The sequence below is a fragment of the Schistosoma haematobium genome, chromosome 1 (genome assembly GCF_000699445.3).
Source record: "Schistosoma haematobium chromosome 1, whole genome shotgun sequence".
Classification (NCBI taxonomy): Eukaryota; Metazoa; Platyhelminthes; class Trematoda; order Strigeidida; family Schistosomatidae; genus Schistosoma; species Schistosoma haematobium.
Genome location: NC_067196.1, coordinates 24,031,998 through 24,050,792, shown reverse-complemented (window position 1 = coordinate 24,050,792; position 18,795 = coordinate 24,031,998). Strand labels below are relative to the sequence as shown.

Sequence of the window (18,795 nt, the reverse complement as noted above, 5' to 3'; positions counted from 1 at the left end):
TTATGTTGTCACATTATGTGCTGAGATTTTAATCTTAAACATGAAAAAAATACTCCTCTTTCACCACTATTACAGCAACACATCGGTAAAAAGGCATATTCACTCGTATATTTAATGCACAGTGGACACCGCATTTTAAATACATGTAGATACTTTAAAGGAGATACACCCAGATTACAGTGAATGCTTAGGGATGGAACGATTTCCGAGAAAGCTTTTATTAACACTACTTCTCTACATCACCTAAATGAATAGTGTTTATGCCTTATCGATATCAGACACCAAAAGTGATAAGCAAACAGAAAATAATTGACAACTAGGAAGTCCACTCATTAATCTCATTTTTAAGTTTCATTGCTATTACAAGGCTCACGTTTCTCACTGAAAGCAACTTAGACATTAACCTTTCATGTTTTTAAGACTAACATATAGCTACGTAGATCGTATGTCGTTAGAAATGTTCTTATTTTTATACTAGACTTTAATTGAGGGATGTATCCAGCGTCAGTTTAACAACTTTGCAATACGCAGCCCGATTTAAGTAATTCAAGTTATAACATAACTTGGACAATAAACGAAATTATTAATACAAGCCGAGGCTAAGTTTAAACTGGCTCAAAATGGAACCAAAATATATTGCAACTGTATTTATACTACATGACTTGAATATAAAAAAGCTACTTTGGAACATGTGCTACAAGGGATATTTAGATGCTCATCTTTGATCAGTCGACAAGCTGTAGTGTTAACAGTTTTGTAGTTTACTTTCTTTTACTAGAAATTCATTCCTACACTTATTCGTTATAAGGCCAAACGGAAACACGAAAGTTAACTTACCTAGGCTATGAGGACAGAAAACTAACAAATTTATGTGCATATCCAATTTCCCTTCACATAATTATGAAGAAAAGGTGAAAATGTAGCGTTTCGACGACGTCTCTTCCTAAAGCGAATCAAATCGTATGTTAAAACAGCGCTTAGAAGTTTCAAAGCCTTTTGTGTATTTGCATTATGTTATTCGCTTCATGCTTTATTTTCAATGAACGTATATTTCTGTTTCAAAAACATCAATATCTCAAGTTAAAAGATATCAAAAAATGGAAAGTTAGTCGTATCATATTATTATTATTTGCAGGTACAATAGGATTTCAGTATCAATCTTCAACTGAACGCATCGAATTTAAGATGGCTTTTGTTTTCTTTTCCCGAATATAGTCGCTACAATAAAAACAGTAAATAATTACATATATATAATTCCTACGTATACTTGAAGCACAATAGCATCATAACAGAGCATGGGATGGCGACAACAAATGATACAACACCACCTTTTGTCGTTCAGATTACGATGACTCGTATCCTCACATATACAGTAAACCGATAAATGTAAAAATGGAATGTGAGGAACCGAAGAAAAGAACCAACAGAAAGTATAGAAAGCTAGGTGTTACATCTTGTAACCTGGGTTAAAAATCTCAAAATCTTATGAAAACACAAGAATTTCGTGAAATAAGTGTTATTCGTAAGATATTTTTACAGTAATTTGAGACTGTAAGACAATAATACTGTAGAAAACATGACACTGTTTTCAAACTGTTGACTTCATAATCAACCTAAGACACGATACTTACATACATGTAGTTGTAAGTTTTACGGCCTCTCAGACACTTCTGCGCACAAGAAAACCTCGTGCATTAACTTTTTAAACTAATACAGATCGATCTTATATTTTAGACAATTAGATCACTAATCCAAAGTTCAGTTGAAACCCTGAAAATATATTGGCAGGGTTATTATAAAAAGGAGTTAACTTCATCGAATAAGCTATTGACTTCAAACTCAACATATACTTAGTTTACAAAAAAATGAAAAGCTCTATTTACCTCTCATAAATGTTTAGCAGGTGCAATACAAGTGATAATATGATTACAACCTTTTTGAACTTGGTAAAACTATTGAATTTGAGAACTGGCCGAATTTTTGAACGATATCATCTATGAAAATCCACACATCTCTATGGGATGGTCTTTAACTAGCATTCGTTAAGTACATCATAATTTAAGACAGTTAGTGCTCTAGACAGATTTGGATAGTTTAATGAGATGAAGCCTATCAAAACAACGTGATGTAACAATAATAGGTCAATTTCAGCTCAGTACAGTGAGAACAATCTGATACCATATTTTTATGTGAGAAAAAAAAACCCGACTAACATTACGATAACAGGGACAATAACTCAAAATCCTTTGGCAGATATTGATTGGTTTTCACAATTGTGAAACCTTAGTATTAGTTTAGAGTGATGATGAGAAGTTAAGGAATATTCAATCTAAGAAAAATAATATAAATTAATAGCACGAAAACAAATTGATTAAATTATGCACCCTTTGAAAGACGACACTCGATGGAATAGACAATTTCATATAGCAGAAAATAAGAATTACCTCTTTTTAATAATATTCAACTGATGTGAAGCTAAAAATTGACAATCTTGACGAATAGCCCGCATTGCACAACGTTTTTCCTTTGCAATTTTTCGCTGTAAAGTCCGTTTAGTATTATCACGCTGATTTACACACAATCTGGAAATAAAGATTTCAGAATAAATAAAGCGAAAAAATATCCACCTTTCCATCGACATGCTATGATTGATAAAATACTTTGAAAATGTCATGATAATAAGAGCTGCTGAGAGATAATACAAGAACTAACAGGGTTAGTTACATAAAAAGCATTTTAGCTGACTTTTACTGACCTATTAATACCCACTAAAAGCTACAATTAAAGATCAATATCATCACTAGCTTAAAGCACAGTACTTTTCGGCTTTAGTGTTTCGTTATTTCTACGTCATTATCCTTACTCCTTTATATTTTCTTTATGGATTTTTCGTCACTGTTCTTATGTAAAATGTCATAATTTGGACGTATGAATATTCTTAATAGGTTTCAAACTATATATATCTATCGCGCTTTGGTTTCTTGCTTATGGTATATGTTATGTTCGAAACAATCGGAAAGTACATTTTTGAGTGCTTTGAAAATTATGAACGATTAATTTGACATTTGTGTATCCATTCTTCGACCTTATTCATTTGATGAATGCTTAGAAAGTGTTTAACTAAATTTTTCTTTTATTTAACTATTCACCAAGTTCAAATTATGGTCATTCCTCTAAATCATTCTTTTGTTCAACTTTGACAAAAATATATGCGCTGCTAAACCTCTACACATCAATTCTTTTTTGGGATCCAGTTATAAAACAGGCAGATTGGATGAATTCTCGAGAAACGATTGGTTAAGCTACAACTTTAACATAGCTACCTGAACTTTGTAATCATTCGAAATCATAGCAATTTAGTCGTCTATAGTAGAATATGCCCTTGATTATTTATTTGTTTTAACACATAGATATTGGTACAAGGAGGCACCAAATACATATGCGCCACACAAGTTACATTAGATTTGTGTGAGGGCTATGATACTGCCCGGGTGCCCAAACCGAAGCAGGTGGTTTCTTTAGGGGGCCACGCTCGGAGCCTTCGACATGAAGGTCTGATCCACAAGGCAGTGGAGCATCGTAAGGAGATTCAGTCCCATGGCAGCCTGTGACCAAAGATTGGTTCATACACCATTTGTTCACTCAGGATAATGGAGCCCATGTGCACCATTGGTTTGGAATCAAGGTTTTCCAACTCCCATAGGTGGACTCTCCATGTCCACTAACCCGGTTAAAGCGCCGGACATTCGTTTTTCGTCCTCTCAACTTCGTAAACAACACCCCCGTCACGAGAAGGCAGTGAGTAGGACTTCCCTGGCAGAGGCTATATACGCATGGCCATGTGAGAGCATTTCGAGAGGGAGAGCGGACTCTCCCCACTCTCGGCCGTACCAGGGCATTTGGGGGCATGCCCTTGATATTGGCAAGTGTGTAATTTCGATTGTTTGTGGAAGTTCGAATTTGTTAGATAACTTATTTACCTCATGGAGAATAAAACACTGATCATTAATTTAATCGCAAAAGATTTTCTTATTTTTAAATTTTATTTACATTCGGTTTTAGGTTATTTGATCATGATTAGAAATATAACGTTGAGTGCTTCTGAAGCGAGATACTCACAAACTTTATAGATTCATATTTGCAGTTTATTGGAATTATAGAACGTGTTACTATAGAATTACAAAGTGGTTTACGCGTTTATTATTGATGACTGACCAATGTGAACTGTGAAATGGATTTTATATTACTCCTAATACACCACAGTCAGTCATCATCAACGTAAGACATGAAAGGAATGTGTATCAGTTCAAGTTGCAACATCTAAAATCAGAGGTTAGGAAAAGAGGAAATCGACAAGTGCTCAATAAATACTGTATATATTGATTAGTTCTGCATTTGCGAATAAATTAAACATGAAATTTTTTTATTGCACTTTGGATTTATAGGGAAGTTCGCTCAAATCCATCTAAAACTTCAATGAATTTGTATCATGCGGTTAAACAACTGTCATAAATGAACTGCATAAATTTATTGTAGAGAGAGAGAGAGAATAGTCACTGATTACAGTTATACCCTGAATCAATATTTCTGGATTACAAAAAATTTCAAAGACCAATTTTCCAGTGAACACACCACATAAACTAGTTTGTAACCGTCTATTGAAAAAAAAACATTAGAAGCTTTAAAATCATATATAAAGTAAATTCTAGAATCGGATGTTCCAGAGTTTAAACAGAACATCAGTTGTACTTCAAATGTCTGATCCTGAAAAAGTTTCGCCATACTTACAAGTTAATATATTTAGAAACTCAAAGTCTTTCAGAGAATTGACAACTTGGACCGATGGACATATGTGCCTAGTCCTACATTGTAGCTGACTAAATTTCAGAGAAACTAGCGTAGAATAACTCTTGATAACTAATAACGATATATCCGTCTGGAATCAGGCTAATGAATGACTTGTTACCTGTTTTCTAATAGACTGATTTAAACATTTAGAATATGAGTAATCTTTGGCAAGTGACCTTTGTGATCGAATATATTGAATACAATACTTTGAAATAATAAGCCGACCAATTGTTCAAAAAAGGTAACAAAGCATCTGACAAAATGTGATGTAGTATCGCATTATTGTTCTATGTTCGTAACACCAAGTAATTTTTATAATACACAAAAGCCCCTGTAGGTAAACATATAATCAGGACAATTACAAAACAAAAATTAGAATTATCTTCCACTAAAAATATGTGTAAGCAGATGAAATAAAATTTACCGTTCATCGAAAACAGGCTCTAGTTGAGGCAGAATGCCTAACTTTTTAAATTCTTTGGAATCTGTTGGTTTCAAGGTATTCAAAACTAAAAGACGACGATCTGATATTAATCGAGCAGGTGTAGGAGCATTTTCTGCTGACTTGATTGATTCGAAGAGACTTTTGATTTCATTTACTATAAACGTGGGGTGATAAAGGAAGTTACTTTCTACCAGAGACGTTTTCAAAGGACGAAACAAGTTCACTAGAACGCATTTAGGTAAGAATTTGTTATATAGTAGGAAAACTTGGTTAGCTAGACGAATCATCTTGTAAACGCAAGTTAAACGAAGTACAGGGATTTCATTGAGAGATAAAGGGGAAGATCTATTTACAAGGCGAATGTCGAGACTCGGCAAATCGGATCTAAAACGGAAAAAGATGTATCTTAACTAAGAAGACAACATATTTGAAAGGTCTGACATTTTTATTCAAAATGAACGATCTTAAAGGAAACAAGCTGATGACAGTACGAACGCAATAACATATGATACATTCATCAATAATTACCCACAATGCAATCTTCTGACATTTCCTGCATTAGACTTGTGCTTAAAAACAGTCAATTTTGACATAACACCTGTTGTTTCTGTACATGTACAAAGATTCTACTCAAACTTGTAAAGCGAGACTGATAAAATTTTCATTAATTGACTCCTCAGAAAAGTACTATAAAGCTGCACTGGAACAGATGAGGCCATGGTTGAAAATGTCAGTTGTGTATGAAATCTTATGTACGCCATATGCGCCTAAATTACTTTAGGTATAGCTGACATATGGTGTCTACTGACATATTGGTGGTTGTTCAGGAAGAAAAAAAGCCCTTTGATTTTATGCAAAAAAGCAGATATATATTAGGGATATATGAGATTACATTTTCGGATGACAATTTTATAAATTATGCTAACAAATGGGGATGTGAGTGAGCTATTTTTTAAAGGTTTTATTCGATGGTTTGATTTTTTTCGTCTAAACAAGGTAATTGCTTATGCACAAAAAGGACTGTTTCGAATTAACAGCTCATTATCAAGTAACCATACTACAGTTTTGATAAATTTAATTTCTGAGCTTTTTTACAAAGAAAAGTGAATAAATATGTAGATTAAACATTGATACGTATTACATGGAAATTTGTTCGAAAATGGTTCACTTGGGATCCCCAAAAGCTACACAATACTCAAAATAGATTTTATATGGATTAAATTGTTTTAATAACGGTTTGAATGGAAAATAATTATACATCACTAATATAGTACATACTTACACTTCAATAGTAGTCAATGGTTTTCTTAAAACTAAAATGTGTTTCTGTAGATTCGAACCAAGTGAAGTAAGGCGAAACAATCGGGATAGTGCATGTACAATTTCCGGACAAAAAATACCACATTCAATAATCTTTGTAGACAATTTTCCATCATTCTCTAAACGTTCAAATATCTCAGAGCAATATTCAAACGCCAACTGTATTAAGAAAAGATAGCGAACAACGTCTTTTAAACGATGCAATCTAGCTGTCCAAAGCTGGTGAGAAATGAAGATAATAGCAGTGGACTTTTCTTTCGGTAGTCTGAGTAAAATACGAAGATGGGAAACCTAAAATAATGCAACCAGAAATATTTGGCAGAGGCAATCGATTAACCTTATCGCAGAAGTCAGATATATAAGAAATAATGAATCAAGAGTCAATTTAATTTTGGTAACTTCCATTGTTAAACTTGAAATGCACATAGTTTTTATTCTATACACTTACCAATGTTTCTGACTCAATGACGTGGTCGCTCGCTTCAATCCTATAAGCACCAATTTACAAAAATAGAGGGAAGAAGTGAATAAGCATAAACAATTGATTATTAAGATTATAAAGTTATCGTTTGATTTTAGGTTTCCTCTAACCAATTCCCAGTAAATCTTTTGTAAGTACAAATGGGAAAGTTATGAATGACTTACCATTCGGTGGACAAACTACAGTCAGATATAGGTTCTATCAAAATACTGTTCAACACTGTTAATAACGATTAAAGCTACTCGCAAAATGTAGTAGAAATTAAAATAAATTCGGCGAAACTATAATTCATACATCAAGAACACAATTAATTGTGAACATATTAGGTAATTGAAAAAACTTTATATGAAATGCTTTCGCATTATATTAAGTATGTTACTAATTATAGAAATGGACTTGAAATTCTAGGTAACAAATAAATTCATATCAAGCCAAATTCATTTGATAAGTCTAATCTCTTAGGATTATGAATAATTAGGTTTGTAGGTATTCGATAAAACATCAGAGTTCAAAACATCAAAATGCGTTTGCTCAAAAGTGCCTGAGCAGCTTTCGGATCACTTTTTAGCCGTATATGGCAGGTACTATTACCTAAACTATTTTGTGGAGGACAACAGAACCGATGAATTTCGATAATAATTTTGGTCATATCTAAGAAAGGGACAATAGAAAACGAGTAGATAGAATGAGTTTAGTTGGAAATGTTATGCAACACAATGTTCTTTATTTTATATGTGCTATTTGAACAACTGCTAAAATTCTTTTGAAATTTTAAATTTTATCACATACTCAAATGACTACAGGTACTGTTTTAACTCAGGTGGTTTTGCTAGTTTTCATTGAACTATTTGGTTTCATCATTGATTTGAATGAGCAATCTTTCGGTTGTATTCTGACAGATCACCACAAGCTGAATGAAGAATGCCTGAGAAATAGTCAATTACTCAGAAACTGTGGTGGTACAAACCCTAGTAAAACGACTACAGAATGATTGTGTGACCGTGGAGCCTTATTTATAAAAAGAATACGGCGATAGTATGTTAATCTGACCACAAAACAGCATCAACCAACGAAATCACTGCCGTTTGATCTCAAACGTTATAAGAAGGTCAAACTTGACGGAAGTAACTGTAAAAAAATGTTCGCAAACCAAATTACTTTGATGAAACCCAGTTGGAATGGCCCACTTGATACAAATCATTATCGTCAACCCTTAACACATTACGTGTAAGGCGTGGGATTCGAACACAGTTCCCTCGTGATTACTGATTAGTGGTAAGAAAAACAAAATATAGCCTCAATACTCTGTTAACTGCCTCCAAACCTCAAAAACATTAAAATTATAAAGGGGTTAAATTGTCGATTGAAATATATGGGATATGTATGTGATAGCAAAATGTTCAGGGCTATGAGAAAGATAAGGAATCGTTGTTTGAAGTCAAAATTAGATTGATTTACTCATTATGATTTTTCGTCCAACATTAATTCCGTTTCGATTCGATGTGACGATGATTCGGCTTTGTTTTCCCGTATGACATTTTATCCCGTATAACATACGATATTCTTGTATTAAATTAACATAAACAGTACTAAGCGTATGATTTATTATAATTAGGTATTTTTCATATATGTGATTTTATTCCAATTATTAATCAAAAATAGGTGTATGAATCAATATATAAATGAGTGTATTTCCGAATAGACTCGTGGTTGTTCGTGCTTCCGGCTGCTTGTGGAATATATTTCCCTCTTTCGAACTTGAACTTGTCTCTCTAGTTAGCTGGGCTGGGACGCGTCGTTGTGTCACAGAGTCTTCGTTCCGTTCTCAGATTAGGTGAACTCGTATTCTCTTCAAACATAGCAAAACTAGACCATTGGAATTTATTTTTATCGAAGTTACCTAATTTCTAACCACTGGTTACAATACTTCATACTATTGGAAATTTACAATGCTTATCAACTAGAGCAAGAATCCATACCCTCAATAATTTGGGACCAAACATACTATTCTGTGATATCTAATCACCTAGACTAGTGACCGCTACAATGTGATCAGTGAGATTCAGTCCATGGTACGGGTTAGATATGACATCAATTTCAAACTAGTTAAAAATCTGATTTTGACGATACACTACGGCTTATGTTATTGTTAATAATCTTCATCATTCGTTATGTCGACTTGCTTGTCCAGTGTTAATGTGAAGTGTCAAAAAATCGAGTTAACACATAGTTGTATAGTGTTTTATATTATTTTATCCGGTAGTGTTCTTGTAAGTTAGTACAAAATAGTGATCGAGAGGTAGAATGTTACGATTTATTGTTACAGAAATAAAGTAAGAACCTACGAAGGCCTGCGGGCGCTCACCATATCCTGAAGCCTAAAGAGCTGTTCTTGTGAGTTGTGTGTATTTGAGGAGCCGATAGGCACCACTTTTTTATCGGTACTCAATGTTTCTAGTAAACGGGAAACATTCGTATTATTGTTCTGCTGAGTTGCTGTAGTCGGACGCTGAAAATGACGTTTATTAATAACATAACTCACTTTCTTTATGCTGTGGATTCTGTTTAAGAGGAAACGAATGTTTTTTGTCCATTCGTCATTGACGACCTTTAATCGCTCACGTTGTTCTTCATTTTCTTCGACACGTCTTAGCTTTTCCAATTTTGTAGCTGCAATTTTTTCCTCCAGAGAGTCCTTGAAACTATGTCCCAGTTTATTACCGGTAGAACCATTGGTGAAGAAGATGTTTTCCACAATATGACCTACAAACGTAGTGGTTTAATCTTTATTTCACCTTCAATCCCGCCTTCCACATCATCAGCCGTGCATAATTTTCGCGCTGGAAAACTTGAGTCAAATGCCGCTTTGAATAAAGGATCTTTATCATCAACACTTTCTAACGAGACACTATCAAGTTGTCTCTATAATTTATATTAACATATCTAATGCATGTACCAATTTTTCGACGATGTGTCTTTGCAAAGACTTTTCGGACTCAGTTAGAGTGACATTACGATTACCCAAACGTTTATCAAAAACCCCACCCACTTTCTCATAACGTTCTAAATCACTTTTGAGGGATTTGGAACGCTAACGAGTAAAAAAAGCGATTATGACTTACGGATATAGTAATCCTGCGAGCTGGCTTTTTCATATATGTCCGATTTTGTTTTTTAGCGGGATTTTTCTTCATTTATTTGAAGTCAGCCAAAGTTTACAAAATCTATACAACTAGATATTTGGGATTTATCTGAAATCCGAGTCAACATTTGATTTGACCAAATAAAAAAAATCTATACTAAGTTTTATATGAAAAGGCATAAATGAAATAGACACAGGTCAGTGAAAATAGAGTTAAAGATTGTTGAATATTAACGTCTTAATAACATAAAGATCACCATAAACATCAACACCATTACGCAGGTGTAAAATGTTTGGGATTAGCAAGGAATTCACCAAACTGTAGCCTTTTAAAAATGTTGGCTACTAGTTACACCAAAGGATGCAGCTTTATCGCTTGAAAGTTTAAGACATACAGAGTTATTTACTGAATGATTTGGAGAAAGGCACTTTACGTACTTTCTGTTGACTACTTGAAAGTTAATTCGATTGTTTCATTCGGTTCAATGTTAGTTACATAAAGAACAAGAGTAAGAGATTGAAAGAGTTTGATATTAACACCTCTAGCCATACACACTGTAATGTGCTGTAAATATATGCCTGAGTTCTATAATTTATTAGTGCTGTACTAAATACCTTCTGGCCAATTAGGATATATTTTGGTGGTACACACACTGCAATTTCCTGTACGAAGTGTTGGTTCATATCTTGATTACTTAGGAAACAAACAATTCGGTTAATATGAAGCGCTGAGATCCAACACAAGACGAGAAAAGATTACTGATAAAGATAAAGGGTGAATGCTTTACACGACACAAATACAGGAATATCGACATGAGGTCACAAGCAAAGTATACATTATTAAATCTACAGGTACACTAAGCTACAGAACCGTAATCACTGATTTTAGCTGAGTCATGTCATATGAATTATACAGTCACTAAATGCCAACAGACATTAGCATAGAATTTCCAATACGTTTTGAAGAGCAATATCAGAAACTCTTCTTTTGAACAAAGCATCGAGATCAGTAAACGCCGTTTAACACAGACGCGAATGAGGTGAAAAAGTTTCTATTTGAACGCCATCGGGTAATGATGGGTTCCCACTATTCTACATACACTGAAGGGTCAAAAATATTATTACTTTGTACAGACAACGCTTGAAAGATATCTTTAGCTGCTTAGCATTTTTATGCAAATAAGCATATAAGGTTGTATTGTAGTGGTACACATTTGCCAATTTTACACGCTAAACCAGTAAAGCTACTTTTCATAAAACCGAAATTTCTGCGAATGGCACATCACAACTCATCTTACCACACGAGTATTTTCAAGGTCGAACTTGCCCTTGACGAGGTCACAGTAAAAATTGGCCTGGCACCTATGTGAGTGTAGGTGTTTGTTAACAAGATTATTCATATTCTGTACTCATAATCACGTCACTTAAGTGATGGTTGTCTGAAATCGCAACACTTAATCTTAATGTAACACGAGACAAAAGGACACCGATTGATCGTGTTGTTTGAGTAGGATCAACAATGCCAGATTGTTTATCTTTGTATGTCAAACATTTAGAATCCATAACCATGAAACGCCATCCTCAAGCACAGCTAATTGTTGGTTCATTGCCTTATGTATCAGAACAATGTTTGCTTATCCTGATACCTGGTGCGAAACGGAGGTTTACAACACCTATACACGTAACACCTTTATAATCGTAGTATACTAACCGAGTCAAACCAAAAATGAAGGAGCTGCAAGATATGTTTGAAAGGCTATCAATAAAAGAAGGAGCGTTTGGTATAAACTGGCTAGCTGTTGCATGGGATGCGTAGTACGGAGTGCCCACTGGTGATCTGATGCCGATGTGTCACAACAGTGACTTGATACAACGTAAGGTTTGTCCAAGTCGGATATTAACCACGAGATGTGATACCAGCGAAATCCGTGAGGTCATGTCATTCCAGTCCACATCTAGCAAACTTCCACGTCATCGACGCAGATAGCCTACGTTAACCATCTACTGTTTGATCACAAGTATGCCTTTTGCTATATTGCAATATTTTGCTGTAATTGCAGAGCGCTTCACTTCACACATTCGTTGCATCATAGAGTCGTGTTTTCATCACCGGAAAATTTACATTTCTCATATAAGCCTACAAAAATGACAAAAAACGATACATGTCCTCCATCATGGGTCACGATATTGTGATTAATAATTCATGTTTTATTTTGGTTGATAGCTCGTTGCAAGGCCAATGTCGTAAGGAAGAGTGAAACTTGTAATCAACTTTTGTAACAAATGGGAAATGGTATAAATTAATATATAAATTAATCAACAGTGAGTCTGTAAAAATACAGAATGTAATACCTTAACATAACCAGTGGGTGAATACGATAAAAATATATAATATAATGCTCGCATTCCAGAAGAAGCTTATCGGTCAGACCCAAAACCAAAGAACTTAGGAAATCGCAATTAACAACACAAAAAGAACACTCGATATCTTTAGCAATGAAATCAGCAAGTGATAATCAGTAATGACACAAAAATGAAAATATTTCACTTTGACAACAAGAAGTGATGAAATGGAGCCTTAAAATTGTTACAGAATCCCGTAATTTAGACATCGAAGAGAAAAAAAATGGGAGAATTTGCACATTCATGACACAACACACTTTGTCAATCCTGTTCACTGAGCACTATATACAGAAACGTACTGGACTAAAATTATTAACTAAGAGTATACAATTTTCGGTTTCAGTGTTATTCGGTTGAACGCAACTTATTTTAAACATAAAAGCCTAAGGTCGCTTTGAGATTTTTCGTAGGTTTGTGCATAGAACATTGCAGAAAGACGGATGGTACGAGAGCCGACCAGTGATTTGCAGAGAAGTGGTAAAGCCCACTAAAAATTACAGAAATAATTATTATTTAGGGATAAAAATTACCCAGTGACAATACGTTTTCATCCCATGCGTTTGTAGAGGTAAATAAATCGCTAAATTCAATGAGTTTGTATTTTTCGACATTTCATGCTGACCGCATTAGCTTTGATGGACTCACCTAGCTGAAAGCGTTCGTTCATGCATCCTCACCAGATCACGAGTACGCTGTGCTCAGCTTCTCATGCAACCACAAATCAGTTTAGATCAGTTCTCGATATATCGTTATTCCATTAAATATATCTTCGAACCTCTTCGCTTCTGACTTCTGATTTCACTGATTGGGCACGTTTTGATTTTATGTGTTACTAGTTAAGGTGTTATCGAATTCCAAATACTTGTGGCAACTTCACACTTTAGTGGCATCTTCCTTGTTGAGCCCGACGTAAGTCTGTTACATTTTGGAACTTCATATATCATTGCTTCTCAATAATTTTTATATATCGTTATATTTTTTCGTATTTTGGAAATTCTTCCACTTGTTGTCCATTCCCATACTTTATATTATTCACGACTGAACAAACTCCTAAGTACCTAACGACAAATACTCTTACAACAGCTGATGCCATAATAGACTTATGACAATGAGACCTGGTTCTGTTATGCAGAAGCCGGCTTCCATGAATACAGTGTGATCAATCGACGTGCACAGTTTCTTGCCGTAGTGAAAGCACTACCACGCGAATTCAACGTGTACGTCACACCTAGTATGTTCACTAGCTATGTTCCTTAAACTGATGAAAATCTCAAATGATATATTTTTAGACACGGAAATCTAACCGGTCAATAAGGGTTAGATCAACTCCTCGATAACATCAATCAATAACATGGATCCGCAACAGACATGCTGTTACGAATGAGTGCCAAGACAAATTTTCTTGTATACGCTTCCTCAACAGGTGCAGGTAGTGCTTGCCTGGATCTGAAATAACTCTGAAAACAGACTTGTTACATCTACCAACCGAATTTTCGGGACTACCAGAACTTCTAGCGATGAGGCTTTTTTCGTTGAAAGAAAAACCTCAAAGGATACGAAATGACGTTACCAATCTCCATCATAAACTGACACGTTACCTTCGTATTCATCATGACAGCAGACAATCTCAAATTCTTTGAACGAGTACTTCACGAAGAAGATCTGTCTCCAGATCATGAAAGACAGACAATCCTGATCGGTGTCGGTATCATAATAAGCATGGAGAATCTCGAAATTGTGGAAAACGCTGCTGTTTCCCGAGCTTCAGACCGACCGACATGGGGAAAGTTTCATGGAAATTGGAGCCTATCCGATTCCAACTTTTCATTCCACTGGGCTTGTATGTTTCGATGATAAAAGTTGCTACTGGTTAAAGTGTTGTCAAACTCCAAATATTTGTGGCATCTTTACGTTTCTTTTACTCAATGCACTCAAAACCATTCATTACGTATCAAAACTACGATTTACACTTTAATTGAATCTAATACAGTTAAAGTGATATTCTGTTGAGTTTTTTGGCTTTTGTGTATTTATTACGTTCGAAGCATTCTTGGTCTGTGTCAAAGTACTTTCGTTAAGGCTTGAAATCTTGCTAAAGTTTTTCTTGTGGTAACCTTTTATTCGTTGACTGACATTTGTGTTCATACTGTGATCATATTGTGTATTACACTTTGATCAGACTAAAATGGTTGGTAGTACTCACAAATGTGGACAACCAAACTGTTTGTCCCCTGTGGAAGAGGGAATGCAGTGTGACGAATGCCATAAGTGGTTCCACAAAATGTGCACCCGCTTAAGTCCCACCGCATACAAAAGATGCTCGAAGCCTAACTCACATTGGCTTTGCATGTTTTGCTGTCCCAACAAGGCATTACTAATGCAGGAGGCTATGAGCCTGTTGGCTTTGGCCTGTAAAAAGAAGGATGGCATATGCGCTGACAACACGGGCACTGACAGTGACGAATGTGTCAGTGTAGTACCTGCTGTTACGCGACGCCTCAAACAACCGACTCTGACCGACGTAAAAGTGAAATCTTCGTTGACATTAACAGGGGGAGTAGTACCACCTGGTACTGACATTGTTAATAATGCACCTTCAATGGGAACCGAAGATCTGGATAAAACAGTCACCGTTCCAAATAGTCCCAGTGTTATGAGGGATGAAAAATGGACTACGGTACGTAGGAAACGAAACGAAAAGAAAAAATCTGTAAGCAGTACACAGGTAGTTAGTAACTCACTGGTGGACTCAAATTGTGAGCCACAAATTGCACTACCAAGATCTGATGGTAAGAGTGAAACCCATCCTGGCGTGACTGAGAAGAAAAATCTAATAACATCGAATATTATTGTGAGCATATTGCGGGAGTCAAACGACCCTGATCCGAAAATTAGACACGCGCATGACTTAGAAAAGCTAGGAGAATACATTCGTAGTATTTTACCAGATAACTCCAAAGGAGTTCAGGTCAAAAAATTGGTTAGAATAGGCAAGAGGACCAAGGACAATGTTGAACTTCGTCCATGCAGACTCCTTAAGGTAATCCTAGGATCAGAGAAGCAACGGGATCTCTTGTTAAGTAGCGCTCGTTGTCACGACAATTCTGACATCCAAGTTAGACCCGACATGTCTCTCGAAGATAGAATAAAAAGGAAGAAAGCACTAGCTGAACTTGAAACCTGTCGGCAAAACGGTGAGGAAAATCTCCGGCTAGTAGGTTTTCGGATAGTCAGGTCTTGGAAGCGAATGCTACCAAGGCCTGTGTAGATAGGCTGTTCTACTTAGGAGTTTTATATGCCAACGCTCGTAGTCTACGAAATAAGTTCTATGAACTAGAAGCACTAGTAGACAGGTTAAAGCCACTCATAGTAGCAGTGACAGAAACTTGGTTAGTCCATGACTTAGACGTTACTCCAGAATTATCCGGATACCATTGCATCAGGAGTGATAGACATTGATGTAGAAAAGGAGGCGGCGTCCTTTTATATATAGCCAATGGCATAAATATCCGCTCCTCTACTAGCGAATTCCATGATAGCGGCACTTGTGAAGTCATTAGGTGTAAGTTGGCTATAGGATGTAGTACATTTATGCTAGGTGTCATCTATCGGAGCCCAATCTGCTTAGCTGATGACTTTGTTTTAGAGCGCATTCATCTTTGGAGTGATAATACCAGGTCCTTGATAATAGGAGACTTTAACGCACCTGATATTAGTTGGACTGATATGACCACAGAAGGATCTATAAACTCCTTTGATAGTAGGTTACTGATAACAATAATGGAGCATGCACTAGTGCAGCATGTATCCCAACCCACACGTTTTGGTGTTAACCAGGGTTATTCTCTGCTGGACTTGGTAATCACTCATGAGACTGAGGATATTGTCGACTTAAATATTCTTCAACCGTTAGTAAACAGCGATCACGCTGTTTTGTCATTCGCGTTTAGAACTAGGGACATGTTATACGATCAGGTTACACAGCGCCCAAATGTATGGAAAGCTAACATATCAGCCATTCAGGAATGCGCTGCTAAGACAGATTGGTTAGTAGATACTAGCATATCAGTTGAAGAAGCATGGTCTGTATTTAAAGGTAAATTTAGACTAGTTACGTCCCCGTTCATACCATACCTGGTACCGCGAAGATCGTATAATAGTCCACCATGGATAACTAAAACGGTCAGGAAACTCCTTAGAAAAAGGAAGAATCACTGGAATATGTTCATCTCTACTGGCTTAGAACAATACAGATCCAGTTATTGTAAGATTAGGAATGCCTGTAAAGCGTTAATAAGCAAGACTAGACATTCATACGAAAAACAATTGGTTAGGGATTCTAGATATAGTCCGAAACGGTTATTCTCGTATATAAAAAGGCGAACTAAGAGAAGCGATGGAATTCCATCACTTTTGATACAAGACAATCCGTTAATCTTAGCAGAGAATGATGCCGAAAAAGCTGAAGCTTTATCGGAATATTTTAGTAAAGTGTTTTCTATCGGTAATGAGGAACGACCAATGATTCATCGTGACCGTGACGGCTCGCTGATGGATCCTGTAGTCATTGAGAAAGATACTGTTTTAAGGCTACTCCAGCATCTCAAACCTGATAAGTCCAGTGGTCCTGACGATATTCATCCTAGGATTATGAAAGCCGTATCAGATGAAATTGCTGAACCATTAGCGATACTATTCGACATGTCTCTGAGACATTCCAGACGTCCTAGAGACTGGAAAGACGCCATAATAAGTCCGGTGTATAAGGCTGGGGGTAGAGATTTAGTTAGTAACTATAGACCCGTTAGCTTAACTAGTGCAGTTGTAAAACTGATGGAGAAAATCATTCAGATATCCGTTCTAAACTATGTTGAAGGGCAAAATCTTTTCTCCAGGGCACAACATGGTTTTCGGAAAGGCCTGTCTTGCTTGACAAATCTTCTCATTGCACGAGAAGAGTGGGCTGCGGCAAAGGATCGGAATGCTCCTGTAGATGTAATTTTCATAGATCTAAGTAAAGCATTTGATAAGGTTTCACACTCTGGTCTTAAATTCAAACTGAAACGTCTTGGAATCCATAACACAGTCGTCGATTGGATAAGTAACTTTCTCCATGACAGGAGACAAAGGGTAAGGGTTAATGGGGCTCTCTCCTCGTGGGTACCTGTAAAAAGTGGGGTTCCCCAAGGCACAATCCTAGGTCCTCTTCTCTTTTTACTTTATGTAAATGAATTGCCAACTGTAGCAAAATCATCCGTTCTACTCTCCGCTGATGACATAAAGATTTGGAGACCCATACATAGTATGTCGGATAGAATAGTATTACAGGACGATCTTAGCTCATTGGTGGCATGGTTATACAGGTGGTCACTAGAAGTAAATCCTAATAAGAGTGTAGTGATGCAGTTAAATAACTCTGATGAATCGTATGACTATACACTACGTGGATTCGTGCTACCCAAAGCAAGAAACTATAAAGACTTAGGAGTTATATTAAGCAATGATCTCAAAACGACTAGTCACTGTAAGGCTGCTGCTGCGAAAGGCTATAGGGTATTATGGTCAATTCGTAGGTCTTTTCAGTATTTAGATGATGAAATGTTTGGATTACTATACCCGATTTATGTGCGACCACATTTAGAATACGGGATTCAAGCAGCGAGTCCTTGTTTCAAATATGAAGCAGATATGCTAGAAAGAGTCCAACGACGAGCTACTAAGATGGTACAAGGTCTAGCTGGCCTATCTTATGAAGACAGACTGAGACACCTTAACTTATTTCCGTTATCTTACCGTAGAGTACGGGGTGATCTAATATTGGCTTATCGTATACTGAACGATGACCTTGGTATTAACATGTCTTATCTTTTGCTTCCGTCTAGAACCGATCATTTGAGAGGACATTCGAAGAAAGTTCAAAAACCGAGATCAAACCGTTTACGTCTGGAGTTCCGTTTCTCGCACCGAGTAGTGAATTACTGGAATTCTCTACCGGAACACGTAATATCAGCACCGTCTGTTAATATATTCAAAACGAGATTGGACCTCCACTGTATTACAAACTGCAAGGATTAATATAGGTCGACAGACCTCCTATCTTTATTACTGAAGACTGAAGACTAATGTTCATTGTTCTAACTAATCACTACTGGCAAC

The 18,795-nt window shown here is 36.1% G+C and overlaps 1 protein-coding gene across 2 annotated transcripts; it reads right to left on the bottom strand.

The window, feature by feature from the left end:
* Positions 1 to 121: 121 nt before the first annotated feature.
* NOP14_1 (nucleolar complex protein 14) lies at positions 122 to 11,625 on the bottom strand. Of its 2 annotated transcripts, XM_035730559.2 has the most exons (11): positions 11,535 to 11,625; positions 10,217 to 10,345; positions 10,051 to 10,185; positions 9,890 to 10,016; positions 9,637 to 9,857; positions 9,440 to 9,603; positions 7,062 to 7,101; positions 6,576 to 6,904; positions 5,273 to 5,677; positions 2,445 to 2,582; positions 122 to 1,218 (listed from the first exon to the last, which is right to left on the bottom strand). In XM_035730559.2, the coding sequence occupies exons 2-11, from the start codon at positions 10,286 to 10,288 to the stop codon at positions 1,155 to 1,157; spliced, it is 1,695 nt and encodes a 564-aa protein (XP_035588063.1). In that variant the 5' UTR covers positions 10,289 to 10,345; positions 11,535 to 11,625; the 3' UTR covers positions 122 to 1,154. The 2 variants fall into 2 exon arrangements, with proteins under 2 accessions (XP_035588063.1, XP_051073480.1); XM_051213665.1 differs by having other exon boundaries at positions 7,062 to 9,603; positions 10,217 to 11,625.
* Positions 11,626 to 18,795: the final 7,170 nt, after the last annotated feature.

Excerpts from the sequence above, each read along its gene's own strand:
- NOP14_1 (XM_035730559.2), bottom strand. The coding sequence starts at position 10,288 with ATGAAGAAAAATCCCGCTAAAAAACAAAATCGGACATATATGAAAAAG. Across the intron at positions 5,678-6,575 it reads CCATTGACTACTATTGAAGT|ATCCGATTTGCCGAGTCTCG; the intron begins GTAAGTATGTAC and ends TTTCCGTTTTAG. Across the intron at positions 1,219-2,444 it reads TTGAATATTATTAAAAAGAG|CGACTATATTCGGGAAAAGA; the intron begins GTAATTCTTATT and ends TTTTTATTGTAG.